At 38.3% G+C, this 27136-nt stretch overlaps 1 protein-coding gene across 1 annotated transcript in view; it reads left to right on the forward strand.

Annotated features, from left to right (window-relative positions):
- Window positions 1–27136, forward strand: part of EPB41L4A (erythrocyte membrane protein band 4.1 like 4A) — a 134081-nt gene that overhangs the window by 84914 nt on the left and 22031 nt on the right. The window contains exons 10-16 of the mRNA XM_067315419.1: window positions 4402–4493; window positions 5439–5516; window positions 9429–9541; window positions 18274–18355; window positions 21772–21855; window positions 24519–24632; window positions 26330–26377. Coding sequence (XP_067171520.1) covers window positions 4402–4493; window positions 5439–5516; window positions 9429–9541; window positions 18274–18355; window positions 21772–21855; window positions 24519–24632; window positions 26330–26377 — 611 coding nt within the window. The remainder of the gene's footprint in view (window positions 1–4401; window positions 4494–5438; window positions 5517–9428; window positions 9542–18273; window positions 18356–21771; window positions 21856–24518; window positions 24633–26329; window positions 26378–27136) is intronic.

Below are 27136 nucleotides of genomic sequence, written 5' to 3' on the forward strand. Positions count from 1 at the left end.
GCTAGCACAGTTGGCTTCCTGAAAAATGAGACAAACACCAAAGCTGGTGCTGAGGAGAGGGAAGGACTGCATGGCCAGAGGTGAGGACGGACTTCGGAGTGGACAGATGGACCAGGACCACTCCGAAGCAGTTAACATCATGTTTTGTGCCGCCTCACCTTCAGTACACTGGGCACTCTGTGCTATTTATCCTGTTGCTTTCAGAGTAGTTTGTGAGGCACCAAACAACGCTGAGCTTCAGCGTATGGAATTGTCATTTCCTATAAATCGTCATTAAAAGTACAATAGCTCTTTCTTTCGGTTCAAATACATTAAAATAATTAGGAAAAAAAAAACAGCTAACTCTCACTACTTATAAAGAAATTATAATCGTTCAAGATGGTAAAGATGTTGCCTCTTAATGGAAACAAAAGGTGCATGATGTTAAAGGGTAAGATCATCCTTGCTTTACCTATATAAATAATTTATTTCTTCAGGGGAGGATGAGTAAACCTAGAAGATGTTACTGCCTTTAGTACTGCTTTATTTTTAAATATGCACTTATAAATTGTGAGGGTAATCACAGTACTGTTACAATATATCAGACCAGCTTAAAAGTAAATGGAGGAAACCCTAGACCTAAATATGCAGTATGCAGAGTCTTATTGGGGTTAGTTGCAGTAGGTTAATGAATCCTTCTAAGAAAAGTTGAAAAATGATAAAAGAATTATGAATTGTCTCCTCTGTTTTGGTGGAAGACCTTGGGAATGAATTTTTTAGACTTCCTATCTTTGTCCTTGATAAAATTTAGCTGTGCTGTTTGACTCGTTACAAGCATCCATCATGAGATGATACTTAGTTTTCAGATGTGTGCTGTTCCTTTGAATTCCAATAAATAAGTCTCAGAGTGTCATCAGAAAGCTTCTTGATCCCTCCCCTAATTTTTTGCAGATGGTGGTTTTGTTTTCCAAATCTGAATTCCATATCTCACCTGGTTGATATATTTGATCTGCAGGGCTGCACTGTTTCTTCCTAATGCCTTTAATTGCTGCATACTAAGTATGGGCATTTCAACCCATAGTTTATTGTCAAAATTTTTTTCCTTATCAGCTGATATGAGCTTTCTTCCCTTTAGAAAATAATTTCTTCAAAGAATGGCATCACTAGTGTTTGCTGTTGAAATCTTTCAATCTTAAGAAACTGTAGCTATACTTTCTTTTAGGTGCCTAATTGATTTTCAGGTGTTATGTATCATCTGTTTTATATATGGGAAAATTCCAAAACTTTAAATCAAGAAGAATAAAAAATAGACTAAGTAGAACCTTTTCCCTAACAAGAATCTTTCCGTTAATTTCAGCGGCATTCAAACTGGGCTAATAATAAGAAATGGCAGAAATACCTTATTTTAAAAAGTCCCTTTAAAAAAACAAAACACTCCCCCACAAAACCCCTAACTTTCTCCTACCACAATATATAATTAAATAAATGTAAGTGCAGCAGAGGATTCTTTGCCTAAATGTAAAATTTAGGAATGAAAGAAGAAGGAGCAAGATCCTGCGTATTAAATGTGAGTCATTGGATTCTTTCCTAACAGAAGTTAAATCATCATATTGCAGAAAGTCTGTAATACCAGAGATCTGATCTGAGATTACTGTTTAAAATTGCACAGATGACTAGAGCTGTGTGGATTTATATGAAATCGTACCAGGTGATAGTCTGATCTAGAAATGTTAGTGTAAATTAAATCATAAAATCTGAAACTATGTTTCTTTTACAAGTAAAATAAGCAGAGAAAAAGTACTGCTTGACATTTCTTCCTTGAAAGTCTTAGCTGCAGTTCAGTGGGTAGCATGATTGCCGGAGGGGCACGAGCAGTATGATTGCACTTGAAAATTCTAGCGCAAATAGATTTTTCTCCTTGGCAGTCTGTGAGATTCCCCATGAAGCTTCCAGGTGCTTGGATTTCTTTTAGAAAAGTTTTCGAGTTTTTAGTTTTTACCTTTTTTGCTCCAAGTTAAACCCATTGTGTATCCTGTAGAGAGATTAAGATCCCTATGAAGCCTGAGATTGTCTTTTTAATAACTGTAGGAATATATTTATGGGACTAATCTAATATTTAATCATTTTTATACTATGCAACATAGCAATCTCAGATAAATCCTACTTTTCAATATTTGCAGTGGCAGTGTTTCTTACTGTACTCTCCTTGCCGTGATGCCCGGGAGGGGAAAACATGCATTTGAGAGGAGACAGGAGGGGGATTTTCATTCCTTGGATATTTCATGTGACTGTCCCAGCCAGACCGTTAAACTTTTCCAGTGCAAAAATATAACTAAGGAAATAAGCTGATGTGTATGTCTCCAGTTTTTGTTTTTGTCAGGGAATGAAATCTCAGTTGTTCTAGCCACATGTGCAAAGTTCTGTCATTTTTACTGTTACTTGTTTGAAGTTGCCGGAAAGGCTGCTTGAGCAGATAATTTGTGATCCTGTGAGGCTGCCTGACAGCCTTTAATACGGATGTAATTGATCTCTTTGCGAGAGGTGGAATTTTGCGTTCTAGAGAATGTGCTGAATTAGCTCACGGTTTGCAAGTTGCTCTCAGGTCACAGTGCCTAATGAAATGGAGAAGGCGAGAAACCTGCCAGAACTCTTTACCCCCAGACGCATGGCGCTGCAGTGGTATAACTGCCACGAGAACATCCCTTTCCTAAAGGTGGCTGCTGAAGGTGGGGTGACTCATACCCTCCCCATGACTGCAATATTGAGGAAATGGTTTTAGGACTCAGTGGTGTCACTGTTGCTGACAGTATCTTACCATGTGCAGAATTTGCACTGAAGTCAGCAGAACTATTCATTCTTTGTGCAAATAGCAGATACAGAACTAAGCACTTAAGTTTGCTGAGTGATAGATAATGGGAAATGTATTTTGTGTGAACTGTTTTGAATGTTTAACTTGTTGGAAACTGCGAGCTTTTGTTCCTGATCAAAATGTAAAAGAGAATAGAAAATATAAAGAAAATAGAGAATATAAATAGAATAAATAGAAAATAGATAAAGGTTGGTTTCTATTTCTCTCTGTAAGCAGTTTGGTCTGATTTGTAAAAGTGCTTAAATATGGGTTTAGGAATAAAGCTTTCAACATTCTTTTTTTGAAAATGTTGGTCTTTACGTCAGCATTACAAAAAGAGGACTCTTTTCGTAGTATCTGACTCGGGAGCTGGATGTGTGCTTAAAGCTGAAATTATTTATGTCACTTAGAAACAGCTGATTCATTTGCAGAATGTGCTGCCTTAGGTACCGATGTAGTTGTGGTCTATTTTCCACTTTCTTACGGGAAGGAAATGTATAGTTGTGTTAAACGGGTTTGTTGTAGTTGCCTGTAGTATAGGTAGTGCAGGTATCATGGTTCATGGACGGGTTGCAATTTCACACTGAGTTCTCGTGACTTTATGACCTTCCACAAAATTAAAACATTACAAAGTGTATGTATACCCACATTAAGTTTTAGGTCAAATTTGTGCCTCCTGTAATATATGTCACCGGAAGGATGTTTCAGTAAGCAAAGAACATAAATGCAAGTCCCATATTTCTTTCTCTGGTGGTTCTTCTTGTCTGTTGGAAGTATTTCACAGTTTGTAGATGTCTAACTTCTTTCATATTTCCCTGTGGTTCATGGTTTCTTCATATCTGCTGTACTGACTGCCAGTTTCCTGTGAATAGACTTTAAGCTTTTGAATATTCTTTTTTGTTGTCTTTCTTCCTATAACTGTTCCCTCTGCAGGTGGATTTTAAGTCTGTTTGCATTGACCCCTTTTTTCAAGTATTTTGAATCATTCTGAAGTTAATCTTATTCCTTTATCTTTCTTTCCACTCACCTTTTTGATTTCCAGATTTAACTCATTTCTTCTCTACATGTATGTCCTGTGCATTTTCTCTTTGCATTGTTACTCCATAGTATTTTAAGACAAATCTTCCATTTTTCTGCTCCTTTTATTCCTTCCCTCTATATACTGCTAAACAGAGCCCTGGGAAGAATATATTTTTTTGCTTGACCAGATGAGGTGCAGTTTCAGAAAACATCAGAAATGGACTGTATGAAAACCTTATCTGCTTTTTAGTTAGAAAGAAGTTGACATCGGTGGACCAGAATCAAGGAACAGAAGTGTTTCAGTAATCTCCTTGCTCTTTTATTTTTCCATGTCTAAGGAATCAGTCCTTTAAATAATTATTTTCAGGCAATGAGAAACGAAAAAAACCTTTGAAATGAAGAATTGTACAAAATTATAGAACCTTCATTTCTTCTTACTCATGTCTTTTCTTATGTACGGTGATATAAGGAGGATACCTTCTCATGCTCAGTAGATGGAAGTTCACTTCACTGGCAGAATCCTTCATAGCTGCATTGATTTGTTTTGTTTTCAGTGCAATGAAACTTCCTTCTTTTTTGAAGCACGTAACAAGACTACATGCAAGCATCTCTGGAAGTGCTGTGTAGAACATCACACATTTTTCAGGTGAGTGATGCTGAAGTTTAATGTGATTTCATTACCAAAATGAGGGATACTACATTGAATAAGAACCTTGCTATAGCTACAAGTGTTGTAACACAGACTTGCTACCTGACAACTCTTGTTTCCTCTTAGTTATAGAATGCTCTTAAAAGTTGATGCCTTCCTTTTTTATGATGATATAAAACAATCATTTAAAAATCTGTCAGTAGTTCAGTGGCTCATTCTGTCTTAGAATTCTTTTTGAAACAGCATATCTGAAGTTGCATAAAGTATGTGGTAACAGAAGTATCCACATATGTATATGGTGGGTTTTAAGCTGTAACCATCAAATTCTCTGTAGTAGCATTGACTTCAGGCTTTTAGATTTCACATGTTACTATTGCCTATGATTTTTTGAACAGCATTCTTTGCAGTGTGCAGAATTTTTGATAGAATGACTCTTTGAAGTTTTAGAACGTTTTACTTATTTATTGAAGTGTATAAAACATTTCCAGTGTTATACCTCTCAAAACACATTTGGTTACCATTGCAAAATCACTACTAAAAGTACGCAAGGGTCTTTATCTAGGAGTCTGTTCATGGAATGCTTGGGGTTGGCTTTAACAGTATTTTAAATGTGTAAGCTCAGAATTCCTGCTACAGTCTCATTTCTGTGTTGTGGTGGTTTTGCATGCCAGTGTGACATATTGAGCAAAAGGCTGTTATTGCCAACAGTTTATAGTAGACCTAAAATAAGAGAGATATAATCAAAAGATGAGGGCATAAACACGCGGTTTTGTGGAACTCTGAACCTGTTAAGAGTCTGTCTGGAGGGGATAAAGAGAAGCTAACAGAAAATGATTTTTCAGAACTTCAAGTTCGTATTTATTGTTTCTCCTCTTAGGAAAGGGAGTCTAATTGGGACCTATCAATGTGAACTTACTCTGTTTTATTTTTCAAACTATGTAGAATGCCAGAAAATGAGTCAAACTCTCTGTCAAGAAAATTCAGCAAGTTTGGATCCATAGGTTATAAACATCGATACAGGTGAATTTATTTCTTTGTATAACCTTTTGTTCCATTAGTTCCTTCTTTATTCCTGTTTCTTCTCTTGTCTTCCAGTTACCAGTTATGTCTTGCCCCACCCAGACTATAACTCAGAGCAGTCCTGTTCACAAAGGGAGACTCAGGACCACTTTAGCTGACTCCATTTGTCTGTGTCCAAGGCCTTGAAAGGCAGTTTTAGGACAAATGTAAAAGTTACTTCTCATTGTCCAGATTGCCACAGCTGTCTAGGACCTGCTGTAGCCGATAGTGAAAGTGAGAGGAACCTTGGCAGTGCTTAAAGTTAAAATCTCATTATAGGTTGTGAAATTATTTTCATGTCCTAAAGGTTTTTTTCTGACAACTGAGGAATACCAAAGCAGGGAGGCATGCTGGCTGTCCTCAGGGAATTAGCAAAGGTGCTACAGAACAGTGCTGAAAATCCGTAACTGTGAGGCCCTCCTTCACGGCTGTTCGGGCGTTGTAACTGAGCTATTGCAAGGGCTGTTGATCTGGTTGGTTGTGTCTCGTCTTGTAGCAGTAATGCTTTTGTAGCCCTGCTGATTTAACAATGTAAGTGAGGGAAGATCTGAAGGGAGATGGGGATATCTTTTCTGACTGGAGTATCTGGGAAAAAACAGGTAAGCTTTCAAGCCTGCAAGCCCTTGTTATGTCTGAAAGAAGCAGCAAACTTTAAGGCAAAGGGTGTACAGGGGCAGTTACTCTCAGTTTTAACCTGAGTTAACCAACTAGACAGTGTGACATAAAGGACAGTTAATACTGTGGTGCAGAGGAAGATGTGAGAGGTCTTAAGATAACTCTAGCTGCAGAATCACAAAGGACTAGCAGATGGGATGGGACAGAGAAAAAATAGAAATATGACAGAAACCCAATATTTTTATTGAGCCTGTGGTCCTTAAGTCTGTTGAAACAACAGGGTCTTTGTCTAGTTAGTAAGACACTGGATTTGGCATTTGGAGACCCCTGTTTTAAATCTATTCTGTCACATTGGCTGAACAATTTTGAGGAAAATAATCTATGGTCTGGTTTTTAGAATTGGTTTAGAATTGCATGTTCAGTGCATATCCAATGAACCTGAAAAGGAGGGTGAGGAGCAGCAAATCAAAATCACATCTGAAAGCTAAGCCCCTTTGTTTTTCCATCTTCATTTGCCCTGTTTATCAAGTGAGTCTAAAAATAGTTTTTCATCTTTTGTGTTTGTTTTGAAGCTGCTGGGTAAAAGAGCTGTATATACTATATTCACAAATTCTAGAGGTTTTTTCCCATGTCCTATAAATGCAGCAGTTTGTTTAGCGTTTAGGTTTATTTTTTGTCTTGTCTGTCTGTCGTTTTGCTATTTGTATTTCCACCATCATTCAAGAAGTACATATGTTACCATAGGTAACATTGATGATCGTTATTTGTTAGGCAGTTCTTTGTCACTGTCTCCTAGGAAGATCTCCTAAAATCAACAACCATAACTCTTTATTTGTCAAGTGACTCCTGGATTGCAGTTAGTAGCTGTAGTAGCTTCTAATAGTAGTGTGCAGTAGTAGCTCTCTTACACTTGTCCCTTGTCAATCAGGATTTAAGATCTAGCTTGTAGGGAAAGTGTTACAGATGGAGAGATAACTCTGCCTGTGCTGAGCCTGAGCTTGTTTGAGTCTGGACTGTGTCCAGGCAGGATCACTGGTGTGTTTCTGTGCCATCCCCTCCGATGTATTTGCCTTATCATGTTATCTGCTGTGTGCCAGCTTCCCCTTACTCTAAATAATGGAGGATTGATTGTACTGCCATTGGGGTTTCCAGTCTGATCCTGATGGCATAACCTCATCTGGTATGGAATATATTGAATTTCTGCCAGAGTACTGAATGGTTGGACCATTTCAGCCGATGGGAGCATGGCAGATTATGTGCTGTAGGAAAAGAAAGTTTTGTGTTTACCAGGACCTTCCTACGAATATTAAAAAATACAGTGTGGCAGTTACTACACTTGAGTCATTTCTGCCACTGGTACGTTAAATCCCTTTTCTCTTGGACATGGTTCTTTTTATTATTATTTATTTATTTATTTATTAACAGCTCCAATGTTGATCTGTGATTTGAATTGCCACATTGGAGTGATTGTTACTGCCAGCAATTTTTTTAATGTTAGTTTTGTCTAGAACATATCTAAGTATAGCTCTTTGTTCTAGTATAGTGTTCCCTGTTTTACTGTAGTGGTTGTTGAGGATTTTCCCCTGATCTGAGCAGATGTTCTAGTTAATTGGAATGTGACATCTAGTTACACCATATTGATTACCCAGTATTAATCATAAAAAGTGATAATGAGTTGGTGTTTGACACATTAACTCTCCTTGGAATGCAGAGCAATGACCATAGCTAACAGCATTTTCATGTGCCTGGAGTATCTTTTCTTTGTTTATCCTTCAGCTTTGCCTTTTGCCTCCTTCTTTGCCTTTTGTAGCTTTTGAGGCACCTAAGGCAGTGACAGTATTTTCTGACTGCATACGTCATTAGGTCAGAGCAGCAGCCATAATTCTGTTCTTGGACTGTGTATGTATTGGGACTGTAATAGTATGTTTTGTTTTGTTTTGTTTTTAATTTTCCAGGTACTTTTTTTTGGGCGGCAGGCAGATACCAAGAAAACAATTTCCCTATCTTAAGATCAGATGCTTTGGTTAATACATAGAGGTGTTAGTGTGAGTGGAAGGTCTTATCCCCAGGGGTTTTGTTAAAATTGCTTTTGGAATTTGCAAGACTCGCATGGATGCAGAACTTAAAAGTTGAGCGGAAATGTTTTCTGGCTAACTTGGGAACAAAAGAACATGAAACTGAATATCAAAAAACAGCATTACTTTGATGTAATGTTAGAGATTTTTTTGTCCTTTAATCCTTTTACAAATTTTAAGATCAAAATTCTGCAGTGCTGATTACTCCTGTGGTGCTATTGGTGAAAACACAATCATCCTAGTGGAGCCTGTTCACATAGCTCGGAATATCTACATATGTAATGCCTGGCATAATTGCTTGGCACTGCCTAGCAAGACATCTGATTACTTTTAAAACATGGAACTGCAGGTGTTACAGCAGTTGGGAGTTACTATTAACAATTACTTCTTTTGTATAATAAGTTTCCTGAAGCAAACTAAGAGTTTTGGGGAGGAGTATGGGGCCTGGTTTACGTTTGTATTATGACCACTTTATTTTGCTTCATCAGATGGAAAGGGGCTTTAAAATGAGCATAAAACAACTTATTTATACTTTTAATGACTTTTTCCATTGTGTGATGGAAAAGAGCTGTACTATAAATGGGAGTTAGGTCTTGTACTCAATTCAATATCAGTCAGGCCTGTGCTAGTGAGAGTACTTTATTACGGTTTGCTTTGCAATGGGTTTTTCATGCCCTTTTTATCGTCACCCCCCTATGGTAGAGCAAGTATCCCTTACTGACTGAAACTGAACAACCTTAAATATGTGTTTTACTGAGATAAAAATTTACAAAAAGAATTCAGGAAATAAAGCAATCAAATTATTTAAGAAAGTTGTATATTAGAAGATAGGTTACAAAAGGTCACACTATCTTCACCCCTTCTTAGTAAAACACCATTCTGTTTTGGTTGCTTAGCTCCCCTGGAAAATACCAGCTATAGGGGAGAGATCAGCACAGTCTGTTGATGATTCTGCCATTGCCTGATTCAAAACAGAAGGGAATAAACAGCAGGGAGGGTAGTGCTATGCAGCTGATCATGAGAGCAGGGCTATTAGAGTTGGCATGAGAAATGAGTAGCTAACAAAAAGTGCTGCCCAAACCACATGCATTTTTTCAATCTAAGTATTTTCTGTTTCTTAGATCCTACATTTTTCCATGTGTTTATCTGATTCTGTTTTATGTAATTTTGGTGCATTTTCAAGTGGCAGGACAGCTTTGCAAATGACCAGAGACCTTTCTATTCAGCTTCCCCGGCCTGACCAGTGTGTTGAAAGAAGTCGCAGTAAGACTTATCCGAAAAGAACACAACAGACCGGTAAGTCCTTCTATGCTGTGCCTATGGAAAGATTTCTTCTTTGGCCTATGAGTCATTCTGTTTTCAAGAAGCAAATCAAAAATGCTGCAGTATCCTCAAGGATCTCTCAAAATGCATTTTCTCCCCCCCCCCTTTTTTTTTTCTCTTTTAGGTCAGTATAGACATAACCTTAAATGGATCTAATAATTCCAGCTTTTATTCACAAAGTGACAAAAAGTGGATCAAACATGATAAAAATCCATATTTGTAGGTCTAAATGTAAAGTATGAAATGGAAGTTTGAAAACAGGCAGCGCGTATTTTTTATTTCTTGAAAATTCTGTTTGAAGAATTTATATTTGCGTTGCTTAGTCAGGATCCCATAGTTCCAGCTGCTTAACCTGAGGTGTCTCTCTTTTATGTCCTTTCCCCAGTTTGATAAAACTAGTGTAGTATCCTTTTATTCTGATATTAAGTGGAATAGAAGTTATTGCCATGCCCTCTGAAGTTTTAACATGCTTCAGATTTGTGAGTTGGAAAGTCATAACTGCATTCTGAAAATGTCAGGGGAAGCTGGAAGTTTTTCAGGCATCAGAGGAAACATTTAAGATTAAGCACACATCCCAGGAGCTTTACCCAAAACAATGAATGTTTCCTGAAATCTAGTAATAGGGACAAAAAGGTTTTCTAACGTCAAGCTCCAGTTCTACATGTGATTGTGTGCCTACCCTTAACTTCACTCGTGACAGCAGTTGTACAAATTTCAGTGGAACTCATGCGCATGGAGTTAAGTATATGTGCATGTGTGTAAGTGGTTTGTGGAAACCTTGTTTAGGCTTTAAAATGTAAGTAAGCTTTCTCTTTATCACAGGTTAATACAGCATCAGAAACTTTTGAGTCACCATTTTTAAAAAGAAAGCTGGTATATACATCTGGAAATCACCTGTGTTGATTCTGGATGGCATCTTTGGATTCAGAAGCAAAGTTAGTGTGTCTAGAAATTTTCTGTCCCTGTTCTGCCTGTTAGCTGCAATGGGCATTGAAGTGTAGTGTCATTACAAGTATTATCCCTGGAATATATAAGCAGTTTACAACAGATTTTTTTGGCATTAAGTATAAGAAGGGAAGGACTGCTTTGCATTTGGATTATGGTATCTCTTTGCAGTGCCTGCAGTTGTGAATGGGTGCCTAAACACTGAAGAAGCTGTTCCCTCCTGAACCTAGGAACTTAGGCTTTTGTTCAGCTGGGCCGTACCATACTGATACATACACCATACTTAAGGTGATAGTTCCAGATGTATGGCATTTCCCACCTCATTGCTCTCCAGTTCAGTTTTGCAGAAAACTTTATAGCTATTCAGAGGTAAACTTGTCATTGGAAATAATCTCTGCCTTAGCCCAGGCACTGCATGTCTGTCTGTATTGCTGTAGGGGTGTGTATGTGTTGTGCTCATGGATTGTTGTGGCCTCCTAACTAACTGTGAGGAAAACTGAGACCTTCTTATAATCTATTTTACTGAGGTAAGGTGATGCAGAATTTGCTGAGCAATGCATGTTTGTTGTTTTGGTGGATTTAATTTGTTTGTTTTACTTCCAAAATAAAATAGTCTACTTTTTCACTATCTTATTCATATGTATTTGTGTAATCTGTATCCTGCATCCTGGTATGTTAGGGATTTGTTTTGCTTTTAATTCAACTTAATTTATTACCTGTGTGTTCTGAATGTGCAGTCCCTTTCCACTGGTGAGGGTGTATTACCTGAAATGATTTTTAAGTAAAAGGAATTTGATTCATATCCCACTTAATATTTGGGGTAAGAGAAGTGAGCCACATCGTTCAAACTACATCATTCTCTATAAATAAGGATATTTTTGAGTCTTTATCTTTTCATTTTGTATTTGGGCATTCACGTTGATAAAAAGCTTGTGCTGTTTCTCTATTTACATGGATTCTCAGACACTGAGGGCAGATTAATGCTGCTTCTCCTCCATGTGACACTGTTGCATCTCATTAGGATAAGTCTTCCCCTTTTCACATAAACGGGTTCTTAGATGCGGCAATGTTGAGTCCAGGTAACACAATAAATCAAGTTTTGTTTGTTGATATATTTTACTTGGTTAAAAATACTAATCCACTGTAGATTTTACTTCTACAAAATAATTTTGACCTCAGAAATGAGATTGGTGCTATAAATAGTCTCATGAGATACTTAAAACTTTCTGTGACTGAAATGTCTGAGAGAATAATATGACATTGCTTATTAAAATAAACATTTCTTTAACACAGTGAGATTACATTAGTGGTTGTCATTGATAGCTAGTCTTTTTAGTTTTATTTTTCTTATGGAATAATAAGATTAAATATGCCCTGTTCAGCATTTGTAACAGGCCGAATTTTGTTTACTTCTTTAAATTACAGATTTCTTAAGGTATTTTCTGCCAAATGCCACTTATGTTAGTACCCAGCTGGATATGGCTTAAAATTTGTCTTGTTGTAATGAAAAGTAGAGTTCCATTTATTCTCCTGTTCCCCAAACCCCAAACCCAATAACAACTTGCAAGTAGTTCTTACTCAGTAGTTTCCTTCCTACCTTCTCTGAGTTCAGCATCTTTCCTCACCAGCTGCTTTACCTTTTTTCCTCTTTTTAAGATTGCAAAATTAAATGCATGAAAAATACTTTCTTTGTGCAGCCAGTTCAGTTAGCTGTTTTGCTTTCTGTTATCTGTCAGTGCCAAGAATGGGCCCAGCCACAGCTATGGTTTTGGGGCAGCGAGATGAATGAGTGGCCCTATGAATGCGAGGCTGTAACACGTGCGTTCTGCATTGCCTCCATCGTAGAGGTGTGTATGCAAGTGCTAAACCCTCTGACTTCTCCGACATCTCAAGTTTCCTTCGTTCTTCCTTTCTGTACCCTTGTTCTGCTGTTATTAGCAGTTGTATAGTGTGTGTTCTTCATCTTTTTTTCCTGTCACTTAAATGTAGAGGTTAGATATCTTTTGAACCATTGAGTGACTAATGATGTTTCCTTGTCTCGCTGGCCCATTAAAATATGCTAAAGCCATTAGGGCTATAGCTACTTGGTGAACTCCCTGTTAGGAGTTGGAGCAGATGCTAAAACAATGATAAAAAATATTTATTTTTATATTTTTAGTAAAAATATATGTGCTTTAAGGGAGGGATTGAAAGAGATGATAATGTGAACAGAGAAACTCGCTTTCTTAGGTAATAGCCACTGCCACTGACTGACTCCCTTGATAGGACAGGCATTTTAGAATTAGCACAGCAGATTATTTTCCTAGAAACCAGATTAGAGTTGCATAAAATGCAGTAACCTCCCTTTTATCACTTGCTTAATATATTATATTTGTCAGCTGTTCTAAGATTAGTGGAAAAATCAGACCAGGAAACTTCAATGACTGTGTAATCAATGTTTTTATGCTACTAAATTGTTTTTCCTCCCTGTATGTTTAGATTAGTTTTTAATTTGGTGTTCAGAGGGAGAAGAGGGTTTGTTTTTTTGGGTGGGGGGTAAAAGCTCAAACTTGAGATATGCATAGCTTGTTTAGTTTGCATATTCTCTTAATTTCATTTCAGTTAAGAAAGAGTTACAATTACATTTTGTTCTGGTTATAAATCATAAACTCAAACAGCGGAACAGGATCTTGCATTGTTCTGTCCTATTCTGTTATGATGAGACTGACATTTTGTTCGACTTTCACAATAGTGCATACAGCTGCCCGCTGAAAACCTTCCTTACCCCAGGCTCCTCAGGAACCTCTTGCAAAACATTTATATGACCAAACCTGCTGCCCCACGTCTGAGTTTATTCAGCAGTGGAAAATGCATTGCTTAGTGTTTGCTGTTGTTTGGTAACTGAGGACTTGATTTGTCACTGCCTCACACACTGTGTAGTTGTTTAAACTAGTGTAGAATAAATGCCGCCATTCTGATTTAAAGCAAGGTGGGAAATCAGAAGTGAGTATTAAAATTGTGGTACTGTCTCTTGTGGGGTCTGGGTCAGGGCTCTGTTCTGATAGTCCCGAGCACGTGCAATCATAATCCCAGCCCTGTGTACAAACCTGTGTAATGTCATAGACCCCCAGCATTATCCTGCTGGGTGCGTCTCCGTCATGTTATCAAGAACAGTTGGCTTTGAGCATTCAGTCATGAGTCTTTTCCCATAAAACCATTAGACTGGGTTTAAAAGTTAAATTTTAGAAAATGGATGTTGGGATACTATTATTTACTTCTGTATTTACTTTGAGCTTTCCAAGCAGAGCACACAAGAATTTCTCTGACAGTATGAGAAGTAGAACCTTCCTGTGTTTTCTGCATAATTGCACATCTTCAGAAACCTGGGCTTCAAGAAGGGCACAGTTCTAGTGAGAGGATTAGCCACCTGGAATATGTATATTCGCATAGAACAGCCGTTTTTTTTATCTGAGTTCTCTTAACGCAGGAGATAGTTCAAAGATGTGTAGGTTAGTATGCTGAAATAAAGGATTGACTTAGGAAATCATATTTTTATCTTTCTGTCTGAATAGCTGTTGTATTCAAATCCATAAAACAGAAATTTTGAGTTTGAGTAAAGATTTGGTTGCCAGAAATCTGACTGTCCATTATTTACAGCTCCGGTCTTCACTGAGCACCATGGTCTGTAGACACTTCTAAGGGGGCTGCAGAAAACTGCATCAGAATGTGTGTGCATTGTATCAGGGTGTGAAATTTCAGAAGGGATTTGCATTGGAAAAAGTTGAAAACCACTAATTTGATGTAAAAGAGTTAAAAGTCAATTGAGTCATATTCATGTTTTTCCTTTGTTGTTTTGTCCAGAACAATAAGCTACTTCAGAGGAAAATTGCTCCATTCTGCGAAACAAGGTCCTGTTGAATGGCTAGCAATACCTGCATTAAGGAGTTTTTAATACACATTTCTCTATGGTCTATGACCCAAATACAGGAACTGGTTTTGACAGTTTCTGAAGGGGATGATAACTATATGACAGGTACCTCTATAAACTGACTTTTGCCTGAGGTAAATTAGCACCAGAGAAGCTGTGAAATGATTTACTAACTTTAAAAGTTTTTTAAAGTCAGAGATTTTGTAGAAGGATGGATTTGGCCACTTTTGCATTTCATGTGTATGGTGTGAGGTAAACAAAACCTTTGAGACTACTGGTTTGGAAATTCATTTGGTAAATAAATGTTGTCACAGAGTAAGCTAAGCTATGTTATTGCCTAGACATACAGAAGTCCATCCACTTTTATAAGCTCTTAGTAACATGCAGTGCAGAGCATGAACTCTTACTAACTGTTTTCCTTTTGTTCCTGCTATCTTCTGCCCTCGTTAACAGATTTAAATATAAGCACTACTTCCAGGCAATGTCAATGAAATGAGTTTAATTGATGAGAAACAGACATGACGTAATTAGTTTTGCTGGGCTCCTGAAGTTACACACTTTTTGGAGTTTTTAAAATCTAATGGTCTGTTTAAATTTGAATGCAAAAGCTGGGATCAAGATTGCTGTAAAAGCAAATCAAAGCATGTGCATTCACATTGTTGAGAAAGTTCAGTTCAGTGAAAACTGACTGTAACTTTTATTTAACAAAAGGCAAAACAACCAGGAAAACCTGCAACAAGTGAGATGTTCAAAATTTCTGGCTATCTAAGGTATTTTTGAGAGGCCTATTACCTTGGCACGTGAGAAACAGTAATATAGATAAGATACGGCAATGGGGTTAGTGTTTGGACAATTTTTCTGGAGTCTGTTCTTATATTAGGAATACTGTATTACACAGACATGTATGTTGGTAGAACAGTGTTATATAAGGGCAAGTTATAATAGTGGTTTTGCGATCTCGAATGTTTGATGGCAAATGCAAGCCAAATGTACCTGAATGCACCAAAAAGGGTGGGGTGGGGGATCAGGAACCCTGACATATCCTATAGTATAACATAGTTTAACACTGACCTACTCCATCTTAGTTTCACTGCTGATGTCTTCCTTAAAGTCGATAAATTTCTTTTTCCTGTTCTTATTTGCTGTCATCTTTCTTTATTTGTTATTTTTGACTGTAGGTATTCCTCTCTCTTTAGAGGTCACAGCAAAAATTTTTGTAGCAGTTTTTTATGCCTTTAATGAAGGTTGAAGGTTTTTGTTCTGCATGTTTTCTTATCCACATCCATCCAAAAAAGCTTTTGGGTTTCTTAAACCATTAATTCTTCTGTCAGTAGTTCTGTCCTTTTACCAAGTGGGTTTTAATGGCAGTGTAGCTATTGCTTTGTTCTTGAAAACAGAAAATAATTGTGTGGATATATGTACGGTGCTTCATTGAGTCTGTAAAGTTGGTTGATGCTTCCTGTATAAAATAGTGTGTTCATTCAGAATACCTAAATAGTACTTCCAATTCTGTCCATGAATTTGTGTGCATTCTGCATTTCTTTATTTAGAATATTCCATATTCTTCCTAATCCTTAAACTTGCATAAGCAATAAAAAGAGCAGACAGAGTCACAATCTTTGCTTCTTTGGGGGTACAAAGACTTTCTGCCCATATTTACCTCAGAGGAGCAAAGGATGTACAAGACAGGACCCTGGCAGCTCCCCTGTCGGGCACTAGTCTGAAAAACTAAGTAGGGAAAGTAGTAAACTGCATTATAGAAAAGTGGTAAAGTCAAAGACTTAAATGGCTTGACTGAGTTGCCTACACAAGGTGACTAATGCCACTTGAGACCCTCTACTGTATCCGAGACATCTGCAGAAGACTAGCAGATGTAGCCTGTAGGAGACCCACACCCTTCTGGAGGGGCAATTGATGTCCAGACAAAATACCTTAGGGCATCTCAAATGCCTGTGTTGAAATAGAATAGATCCCAGAGACTTTGTATGTTAAAGGGGTGATGTGGGAAGTTGAACACGCTATGGAGAAAACTTACAATGCAGAATTGAGTCCCTGTTTGATTTTAGGCATTCAGTTATAGTTTTAGCCAAACCAAAAGGCTCTGAGTTTCCAGCACTGTATTAACACTATGGTGCTGTTACATCTTTCCAAAAGACCTAGCATTTTCTTGCTATCAGTTTTATGGGTTTCAATCAATAGATAATGGAAATCCTTCATTATCTTCAATGAACACCCTAAGAGTCCTGTCCAGGACTGAGATACATCATTAGTGGTGATGTTTTGTTGTTTTACATAACATCTGCTTCTAGAGATGGGAACAGTTTTGTTAGAAATGACTGAAATTGCCATTGAGATGGAAAGAGGACATGCAAATTGAAGAAAAATTACTTTTTTAACATCTCCATATGGAACAGCAAGAAAAAGACTTGCCACATTTTTTTTTCCTTTGGGCAAATGGACCCTTTTAAAACTAATGAATCAAACCAAATCTCCTTAGATGGGCACTAAAGTGAACTAGGGAATAAACAGTTCACCATTTTAATAGAGAAATTAAAATGCCATTCAGTTGTATTGGAAGCCTTGGAATAGTTCCACAGAGCTGTGTTATCAGGTAATTTTCTCTCTGTTAGAAGAATTTTGGCACGTAGCTTTTTCTTTTTTTTTCCTCAGCTTTTCCACAGAGGCAGCATAGGTGAATATTAATGGCACAGCATGAAAACTAAAAAAAATAGCACTAATAAAAACCAGCCCGTCTTTGTGATTGATGTATTTTTTGTTTGTTGTTGAAGCTCTAACAGATCTGCATGATGTACCTGCTCTACATACCAAGTTAAATAGGTTGCTTCTTTTTCTTTTAACAATACTGAGGTGTATACAGCTGTGCGGCATAACTTTATCGTGCCATTTTGACTTTAACCCAGTATTATATATCCAGATCCTATGGCCTTCAGTGCTCCTAAATCATGAATGCACAAATCTGCTTCTTTGGAGCCTGAAATATGGGAAAGAGGGGAAAGTGCATTTTCCTTCTCCTTCTTTAGGTTCCCTTACTGGTTCTGGTGGGGGGCTCCAGTGCCCACAGTGCAGAAAGAGTGGGACCAAATGTATCGAGCATTGGGCACAAAATTAGAAAACAGGCAGGTAACCTTCAAATACTGGCCAGGTGTTTCTGATTCATTGAAAGTGAGCATTGGCTGTTTCTGTTAGAGTATTATTCTTTATTGCGTCTCTCTATTTACATTATTAGTTCTCAAATCTATTAGTGTGTTGTTTCCCTGGTCGTAACTTAGGAAATATTTGTGATGTGTGCACAGCATTACTGTATCAATTCACAACTACTTTATGCACACTGTTACTATATCAAGTTTCTTAGAAAAAACATTTAGTCTTGCTTTACCATCCACTCTAATGGATTGTTTTAGAGGCCACAGGTATTACACTGGAGATTTCCAAACTTTTTCAGAGTGTATACCATACTTAATAAGGTTATATTCTCCTCGCACCTTTCTTCTCACCAGCAACTGAGCAGGGAATTCCATCCTGTTTGCTGTGGCATAGTGTCCCTGTGGGAACAACAGTTTCTAACTCCTCCATCTCATGTAGAAGAGTAATGAATGTCACCCATGTTGAATTTTCTTGTAATGTGGTATAACTAGAAATAAAGATAAGACACCAAAACGTGCTCCTTATACACCCTTAGCAAGTACAGCATACACCCGCTGTTTTGCTTGTTATTTTATCTCACATACTGTATTGAGTTCAGTAGGATTATATAAGGTTTTAATACACTGATTAGGCTGAATAGGTGTGCAAGGAAACTGCTAAAGGATTTTTTTATATATTTTTTTTTCAGGACCTAGCAGCATAAATCAGATTGTAACAAATGGAGAAAATGAAGGAACTACCAAAATTATTGCACCTTCTCCAGTGAAAAGGTAAATAGACCAGCATTTCACTTCCAGTTTTTAGAAGACCATATATTACATTGGGTAGAGGGACTCATCTAACAATCATTAATCATGTTTTTTCCTGCCCTTAAAATTTAGGATTCCCTGATCTTACCTGCTGACAAAGGTCATGGAACATTGCCCAATAATTTGTATTAACAAACCCTGATCTTCGGACTGAACTGGAACAGAGGTTCCAGATGACAAATAGAGCTTGGGAACCCATGAATCAGAGTACGTTAATAGGAAAACAAACAGTCCAAGATACAAACATGAAAAATGAGATTATGACGCAAGGGGCACTGTCTTGGCCAGGATAGGTATGAAGTCCTGTGTCTCTCCCCCACACCTTCCTCCTGTGGGCGCTTCAGGCTGGTGGCACCGCTGGCACAGCCTTTGCAGGTGCTCTGGGATCAGGGCAAGTGCCCTCTGCCTCCGTACAGGACTAACTCTGCTTGGCGAGGCACGGGGAGGGACACGCTGAGCATGGCCTCCCCTCCAGCAGTGCTGTGAATCTTGCAGTCCATTACCCATTACACTGGTAAATCCAGGAGTAATACAGTACAAAACTCATGAATATTTGTGCCTGATTTTTCACCGCAGTGGATTGCCATGGCTCTTCTGACTTTATTGGTCTGCTTTGTTAAATTTTCAGTGCTAAAATACGCATCTCTGGTTATTAGGCGTATTTGAGAGAAAGAGATGAGGCTCCCATTCAGAAAGGGATTTACATCCCCACCCTTAATTTAGGTGGAATTTAGGTGCCTGACTCAAAACAGTGATCTTACAAAATCATGAGTCAAGAACTCGGCACCTAACTTTTTTGCTTAGTTGCCTAAATGGCTGCGTCTCTGCATGCCCAGTAACCCTGACAAATTTCCTGAGCTGAGCAACTCTGGCCTTGTCTCTTTTTTAAAGCTGTGGGCTTCACATTCTAGGTGCCTGGACTGGCCTCTGAAGAAGGGTCTCGAAGACTTACTCCAAACTCTTGGTGGATAGTGTTTCCTGTTGCCTAATAATTAGAACAGTTGCCCAAAACGAGAAGAGCTGAGTTAAGTTGCTTCCTCAGTTTGAGGGAATTTGAATCCAGTGTTCTAGCCCTTTGATATCTGTTCTGATCACGGGTTAAAAGAAAGTTAATGATGTTGCCATTTCATCCTGTCAAAGCTAGGCCACTGAGCAGAAAACAGTGCAGGATTTGTGAGGAGTGAGAAAGAGGCAAAGCAAGAGATATCCTTATTTTGTAGTTCAGAGATGATAGTTTGAGAAGGGAGAGCCCTCAACTACAGCTTGTGCTCTCTGTGCTGTTTATAAATTTTTACCAGTGAATCATTTGAAACAAGTGGATAGGCAGGTTGTAGATCAGGGAACAGAATAAAGGGCTTTCAACATGGCAGTTTCAAAGTGTCTGAGTTTAGTTTTTAACTTCACATTTTAAAAATAATTCTCAGGCAGATTCTCACTGATGCATGTTTTTAAATAGTGTTAGTCACTTTTAAACTAAAAAAAAAAAAGGAAGTTGTTTTTCTTGCACATTTTCTATTAAGAAATATGACCTATTACCACTCTGTATTCCGGATATTTATCTTCATGGAAAATGCACCAAAAAAAGAAATATCTCTATGTTTATACATGAAATAATTTATTTTTTAGTTTCCTGGGTTTGTTTTTCTTCTTGTCTGTGTCTGCATGTGTAAAACATTTGCCAGGTTCACCAAACTTAGTATACCTGCCAGACAGCACACACCCTTTGTGAGGCATTTACAGTTTGATAGTTTATTCCACATTAATTCTTGCATTACTTGCCCGTCGTTCTTACAAAGCACCTTTTAGCAGCTCTTATGACCCGAGTTTTTGTAACTTAACTGCTGAGATATCTCTTTGGTCATTTCTGCATAAATGGTAAAAAATCAAGGCAAACAGAAAAAAATCCCCAGTAATCTCCCGTGAAATTCAGATTGCAGCCTTTTCAAATACTCTGAATGAACTCTCTCTCTTTTGCAATTGCATTCCTGGAGATAATGCCAGTATCTGAAGAGCTGCCATGCTCTAGCTCTCTAGCTGTTAAGTGTGTGTCTGCTCTGAATGAGTAATGACTTAGGAATCTAATGCAGTTAATTCACCTCCCAGGATTATTTCTCTGCCTCTCTCTTTTTTTTTAAGATTTGAAAGCATAATCTCAGTAGTTTATGCTGTGGAAAAACAGTTATTTTCTCTAGTACGGGGCAGAAACTTTTGCCCTAGTAACTTGCTGAGTCTGCAGTAAGTTTATGTTTTTGAGGCTGGGAAATAGATTCTGTGCACATATGAGTCAATAATTAATGGGTACAATATTAAGAAAATGATTTACCTGGTAAAGTGGGCTCTAATTTCTTTTCCCGCTGACCTACTGTATCTTAGCATTTTGTTCACTGTGTAAGAATTAAATGATTAACTCAGTGACCTGTAGTAACCAAAGGCTGAGGTTAAAAGTGGATTAGTGAGCTAAGTAGCCACTATTCCTTCATAAAGCTGAGTCTGTCGCCTCTTGCTCTGAGCAAAGAATTCTGGCTTATGTCCCCCTCTCTATAAGCATCTGTAAAAGCCTTTTTTGCTGTTTAAGTTGCACTTGGGAAGCATCTGTAGCATTAATGTTTGTAGTGGGATGCTGTCAGTAATACTTCTTGAAGAGATTAGTGGAAACTAATAAGGCTATCTAGTTTTGTATTGAGTGAACTGCTTGTTCATCTTGTGAGTGAGCACTAGATATGACAGTGCAGGAAAAGCATGACTAGCCATTGGAGAGAGAAAGAGGCAAAAAGGCTGCTCCAGCGAGAGGCCACCATCCAGTGCTTGGAGTGGCAGCGAGCAGGCTATCTGGGTGCATTAGTGGGGTGAGAGCTGTAAAACCTGACAGTGTGAGAAAGAATAAAAATATGTTCAAAAAGTGTTTATATAAATTCATGGAATAAAGTTCCATCAAGAACTCTGTTTTAAAAAAAAAAAAAAGAGGAGTGGTGGCAGGTAAGGCCTCTGGTTCAGTAATTCATTAACTGCATGTTGTGGAAAGCTGGGAGGGCATCCTGTATATTTGCCCTATTCTTAGACTTTCTGCTTAAGCATCTGTTCTCATCCATTCTGAGACCAGACTGATTTTTTTTGGACTCGGTGCAGCCATAATTATGAGACTGCAGAGCTGATTTTCAAGTTATGTTTTTTTCTTCCAGTCTCTCTTTCTAGGTGAGATTAGTTAACATAGCAGCTGTTTGCCTTCTTTCACATAGCCAGCAAATAGCTGTATGCCAGGGTGGGTCTCTCTAATGACTGCATACCTCTAAGAGCAATTCTTTAAGAGGTTGGGAGGGGGGAGAAAAGATGGTCTGTACAATATAGGTTTTAAAAAACATATCTGTACTTTTATTTAGCTTTAAAAAGATGAAAAATGAAAACAGTCCAGAAACCCAAAGAAGTAAAACAAGTGCACCGTGGGAGGAAAACAGCCCACAGAGGTAAGGCAAGGCATGGTGTCTTAGGTATCATGCAGTGGTAAATATCATGCCTTGGCAATAAGGTGAAGGAGATTGGTAAGAATATATTAATATATTAGCAGGGTCATAAATCTGTCATAACTGGTGTGGATAAACAATCAGCTAAAAATTTGGAAAGAGAGGGCAGGAGGAAGTGATCACTGGATGGGAGTCAGCAGTGGCGTTCTACAGAGATCTGTGCTTGGATCTCAGCTATTCAGCAAATCTGTAAAAGAGTGGGAAAGAAGGGTGAGAAGGCTTGATGATGACACAAAATTATTTAGGATATCAAGAATGAAAGGTGTCTGTGAAGAGTGGCAGAAAATCCTTAGAGACAGAGTGACTAGTCACTAAATGATAGATGACATTCTGAGTCACTAAATGTGAAGTGAGGCATGGAGTGGGAGAATAATCCTGGATTCCCAAGTGAAATGAGGTGCCGTGGATGGCCATTACCATTTAGGACTGGGATTTGGGGATTTTGGTGGATAGCTTTATGAAAATTTTTTTTTAGCAATTATTAGGAAAGGTATAGAGAAGAAAGCAAGAGAACAGCATTATGCCATTATATAAATTTGTGGATCACGTATTTGCTCCTTGGATAATAAGTGCAGTTCTGATGTCCTTATCCCAGAATGGTTAGAATAAAGCTGGAAAAGGCTTTGAGAGAGACAGTAAGGGTGATCACAGGTATGAATGACTGTTGAGGAAATATGCACAAGGAATAATTGTGTAGGCCAGAACTCTTCAGTCTAGAAAAGAGACAATTTCAGGGAATGTGATAGAGGTCTAGAAAATCATGAACAGTATAGAGAAAGGGGATAGAGATCAAGAATTTGTGTATTTTTTCAGTGTAGGAACTTGGGAGTGTCAGATGAAGGTAGGTAGGAGCAGTTTAAAAGCACTCAAAAGGAGTAGTGACTCCCAGTGAGCAGGAGACCTGTTGTGCTCCTTTAGAAGGGATGCTCAAAGTTAATGAGTGCCTGAGCAAGATAGGGCCAGTACATAGAAGAGAAATGCACTGAGGGCTCCTAAACACAGATGAGCAACATGTGGATGAGGAAGTCCTCTGAGCTGGAAACAGCTGGGGACTGAGAGAGTATTGGGGGAACTGTCATACACATTTACCTTCTTTCTTTTCTGTAAGTGGTTGCTTATGGTCACTGTTGGAAATGGGCCACTGAATTAGATAGATGGCATCACTGGTGTGTTTCAGTATGATCCTACTTTTCTGTGATGATTCAGGTCTACACAAGTGTGTCACCTGGCATTTTTTGCTAAAGTTCCTATATCTTTATGGGCACCATGATAATTTACTCTGTTTGGTCCTATTGTAAATATCAAGAGTTTTCAGAATAAAAACAAAGCAGTGTGTCAATATTCTCTCACTAGGGTAGATGGTTTTTTTGTGATGTTTAAAGAAGCAGCAATGTCAGCTTGTCACATTACAGCTTCAGAGTTGAAATAGTTCTCAGAATAGAAGGAAATTTATATGCTAACAGCCAAGGTACAGAAAGACTGAATTTTTGCAAATCCTATTCTAAAGGACTATGCAGCTTTGGACACATAAGAAGATTGTATGCTGCACAGAGGATTTCACAGCTTTTAATAAAGATTTTCTAATTCTGAAGTGCATTTGCTTTGAGATGAACTGTGGCAGCTTTTTAGCTGAACAGAGCAGTGTTGTCATGAGCAGTCTGTTCAAGGAGGTGAAGAACAATTTATCTAATTTAAAGACTAGATGGTTTTAGGAAAGCAGAAACAAATAACTGGAATTTGGTGAGAATATTGTCTTTACCCCATAGCTGTCGTGAAAAGGGCTAAGTAACATTAGATGAAGATGTGTTGTTGAGTTTAGCATACTTCATCCAAAAAATTGTGGTACTGCTATTGCATCACTGAACCATCTTGGAATAATTTGTACTCTGTCACAGGCTCTAGTAAACTCTCGGAAGATTTTCTTACATTTCGGTAGGAAGGCACTACAGGACAATCCATACAAGCATTTTGTAACCAGCAGTACAGTCTACATCTAACTCTGTTACAGCCTTGGGTCCCACCCAGGCTTAAGTACATAACCTGAAGCTTGAAACACCTCCATGCCAATGGTAGAAGATTGTACGGATGAACAGTAGAGAGCTAAAGGTAAAATTGTTTCAGGATCGTGAGTGTTAGCTTTGTGGTAAAGAGACACTTCAGGATATTAACACTGTTTTAATGCCTCTATTCATGGAGAAAGTATATAAAGAATATAGGTGCATTTGAATGGCTAGCTCTCAGTTGCATAAATTGTTCTAAAGTACAAAAATGTTATTATGCTGAAAGAAACACTCATATGCTTGGTTGCACATTTTGTAAGTTTAGCGCTGTGGTGTCAGTGCTGTGCAGACTCTCTCCTATGTTTTCAAGGTTAAATGTAAAATATTTATTCCTGGAAAGCAGTACCACCTGTATTTATATAGCGCGTGCGCACGTGCGCACACACAGACATATAACTGAATATATATATGTGTATACACATATGTGTGTGTGTGCATGCATGTGTGTCCCTTCTCATTGTTTTTGTAGACTGAACGTGGGTTGGCTGACTTAACTTTCCTGGAAGTTTTAAAGGTCAGTTGTTTGCTCTTTCTTTTTAACTCCAGTGGGCTGTATAATTCTCCCAGTGACCGCAATAAATCACCAAAGTTTCCTTATTCTCGGCGATGGAACCCGTCAGGTGGCAGTGAGAATGAATCTGGGCAGCCAGTCCGGAGGAGGTAAGAGCACTGAGGCTAGTCAGCGTTAGCTGCTTCTTAGGTAGAAATCTTGTGGTGCTGCATGCTCTGCGTTCAGTCAGGGCTCTTGGAGACACAGCTGGGTCTTTTAGTTGCTGCAGCTATTCTTCCCTTGTAAAGTAGAGGATTGAGGTTGCTTGCTTGACAATGAGCCTCTGATACAGAACAGTATTGTGCTTTAAGTACATTGCTTTGCTTTAAGTACAGCAAAGAATAAACGTGTGAGCCATTAAACTGTCTTCAACAGTCCCATGTGTGAATTACTTTACATTAGAGAGTATGCCAGTAAAAATACAACTACGATTACTTAACGTGTTTTTAATGAGTATGTGCTGAATTGAGTAACTTAAAGTAGTAAAATGACATGGATGGAGATTCTGTGCTGCATCTTCTGGAGTATGGCCAAAATGCAAATTACAGGGACAGTTCAGGTCCTGAAGTGTTGTAGTTTTGAGGGACTACATCCTACCTGGGACGATTTGCCTTGCTGAGAAGTTGCTTTCATCATCTGAGCTAGCTAAGGTACCCCAGTGCTATGGTTTGCAGTGAAGTATAGACAAGCATAGCCACTCTACCGTATTTATAGCGGTCTTCTAGGGCTGCCTTATGAGCCAGCACACTTGAGTTAAACTTCCTTCTGACATCTCTGATGCCGTTCCTTGTTCAACCCTCAGAGCCAGGGTTTGCAGAGGGATCTTTGGAGATACAGCTGTATTGATGAGGAAATCTTCTCCTAGATAGATATGGAGCTTTTATATTTGTTTTCTGAGCTGCTCCAGACCTTTTATCTGCCATTAGCAGTCTAGAACAAGAATGAAGAAACTCATCCATGGAATCTGCTTAGTGATCTCATGCCTGAGTTAAGGTAAATTATTGTAGCTCTCTTTGAGTCAATGCAGCAATGTTGATTTACTCTACTGCACATAGCACTTACGAGTGTTAATAGCAATGTGTTTCCTGAGATGGATTTTCTGAATCATTTCTAGCTTGGTTGTCAGAAGGACTTGCTGGGCTTTGCAGAAACAAAGGAATATAGATGTGCAGTGCAAAAGCCATCTTGTATCATGAAAAGGATAATGTTTGTGTACAATGCAGGAGGGGATTTTTTGAGATGCAGAGTGTTTGTCGTCTGGGATTTGCATTTAGCTCATCTACTAGGTAGACAGGTGGTCATGCCAATAACAAGTTTTCTCTTGGGTCACCACACCACCAAAGTATTTTTGAAAGTCTTATCTTGTATGTAAGACTGTGAAGACTGACAATAACAAGTAGGTACTAACCTAATTATGTCTTCCTGAATCTCAGGTTTGATTCATGCACTTTCCTTTTTCATCTGTTTAATAACAATAGCCATGTTGTTTATGTGCTCCTTACTGGAATTAAAAGAAAAATATCTGGCATTGCTATGCTGGAAACAGTAGGAAGCTCTAAATGCCTGCTTACTGTGCTAGACCTTGCAAGTCAGCGGTTTGCAATGAGAGCTTGAATGGGATCATGCCTTTGCAGGTTATTGTAGAGGTGGCCTTCAAAGTTTAAAACAAGCACATGCCCCTTTTTTTCTACCTTAAATCCTACTAAAAAAAACCTCTGTGAAGGTTTTGTTGGAAAAGATGGGTGCTTTTTTGTATTCGTGTTAAGTGACCCAATGGTATTTCATTAAAACTTCCTTAATGTCATAGGAAAGCCCAAAACAGTGGCGAAGATTCAGATTTAAAGCAAAGGAGAAGGTAAATATATAATCTATAGCAGTGATGAAATGATAACTAAGGTACTGATCATATTTTAGTTCCCTGCATTCCCTCCCTTCCTTCCCTCCTCCCTCATCCTCTTGAATGTTTAAAAGGCTTTTTGTGTTCTACCCATAAATGTTTTTCTTTCCTGCCATACTTTTGCTAAAATGCTCTATAGTGTAACCTCATCACAGCACAAATTCATAAAAGGTACACATTGTTACTACACCATGCTAAAAGTAGTTTGTGGAAGCTTCCTGAAGGCTTGTCTGCAACTTGAAAGTCAATTCCCGAGGTTGGAGGTTTTGGGTTTTACATCTGCAGGACCGAAGATTTTGTTCTGACTTCTCTAACCTGTCATTCTACTTTAATTAACCTGTTTTGAAAGTGAGTAAATTGATATTTGAGATGAATTGTCCTGCAAAAAGGTGTGGGTATAGAGGCATATCTATTCTGATTCAGCTTCTTACAGTCTTCTCACTGTCTTACACATTTTTGCTGCATTTTTTTTAAACTTGTTTTTTTCCTGTGCGGTCTTGACTGGATGTCACACTTCCAAATAAAATGCTGGTGTGCGATTAGGTATGCACTTTCACAACTCAACTTTTGACAAATTCTTTTTTCTGGAGTTCTTTAGTATCACATCTGACTGCTCTGACTTTGCAGTTCTGTTGAGACAGTGCAGTTCATTTTGGTGTCAGAGTCTGTTGAATCTTGTGAAGGAGAGGAAACACTCCCAGGATCTGATTCACTGCT

The sequence above is a fragment of the Apteryx mantelli genome, chromosome Z, assembly GCF_036417845.1.
Source record: "Apteryx mantelli isolate bAptMan1 chromosome Z, bAptMan1.hap1, whole genome shotgun sequence".
NCBI classification, from domain to species: Eukaryota; Metazoa; Chordata; class Aves; order Apterygiformes; family Apterygidae; genus Apteryx; species Apteryx mantelli.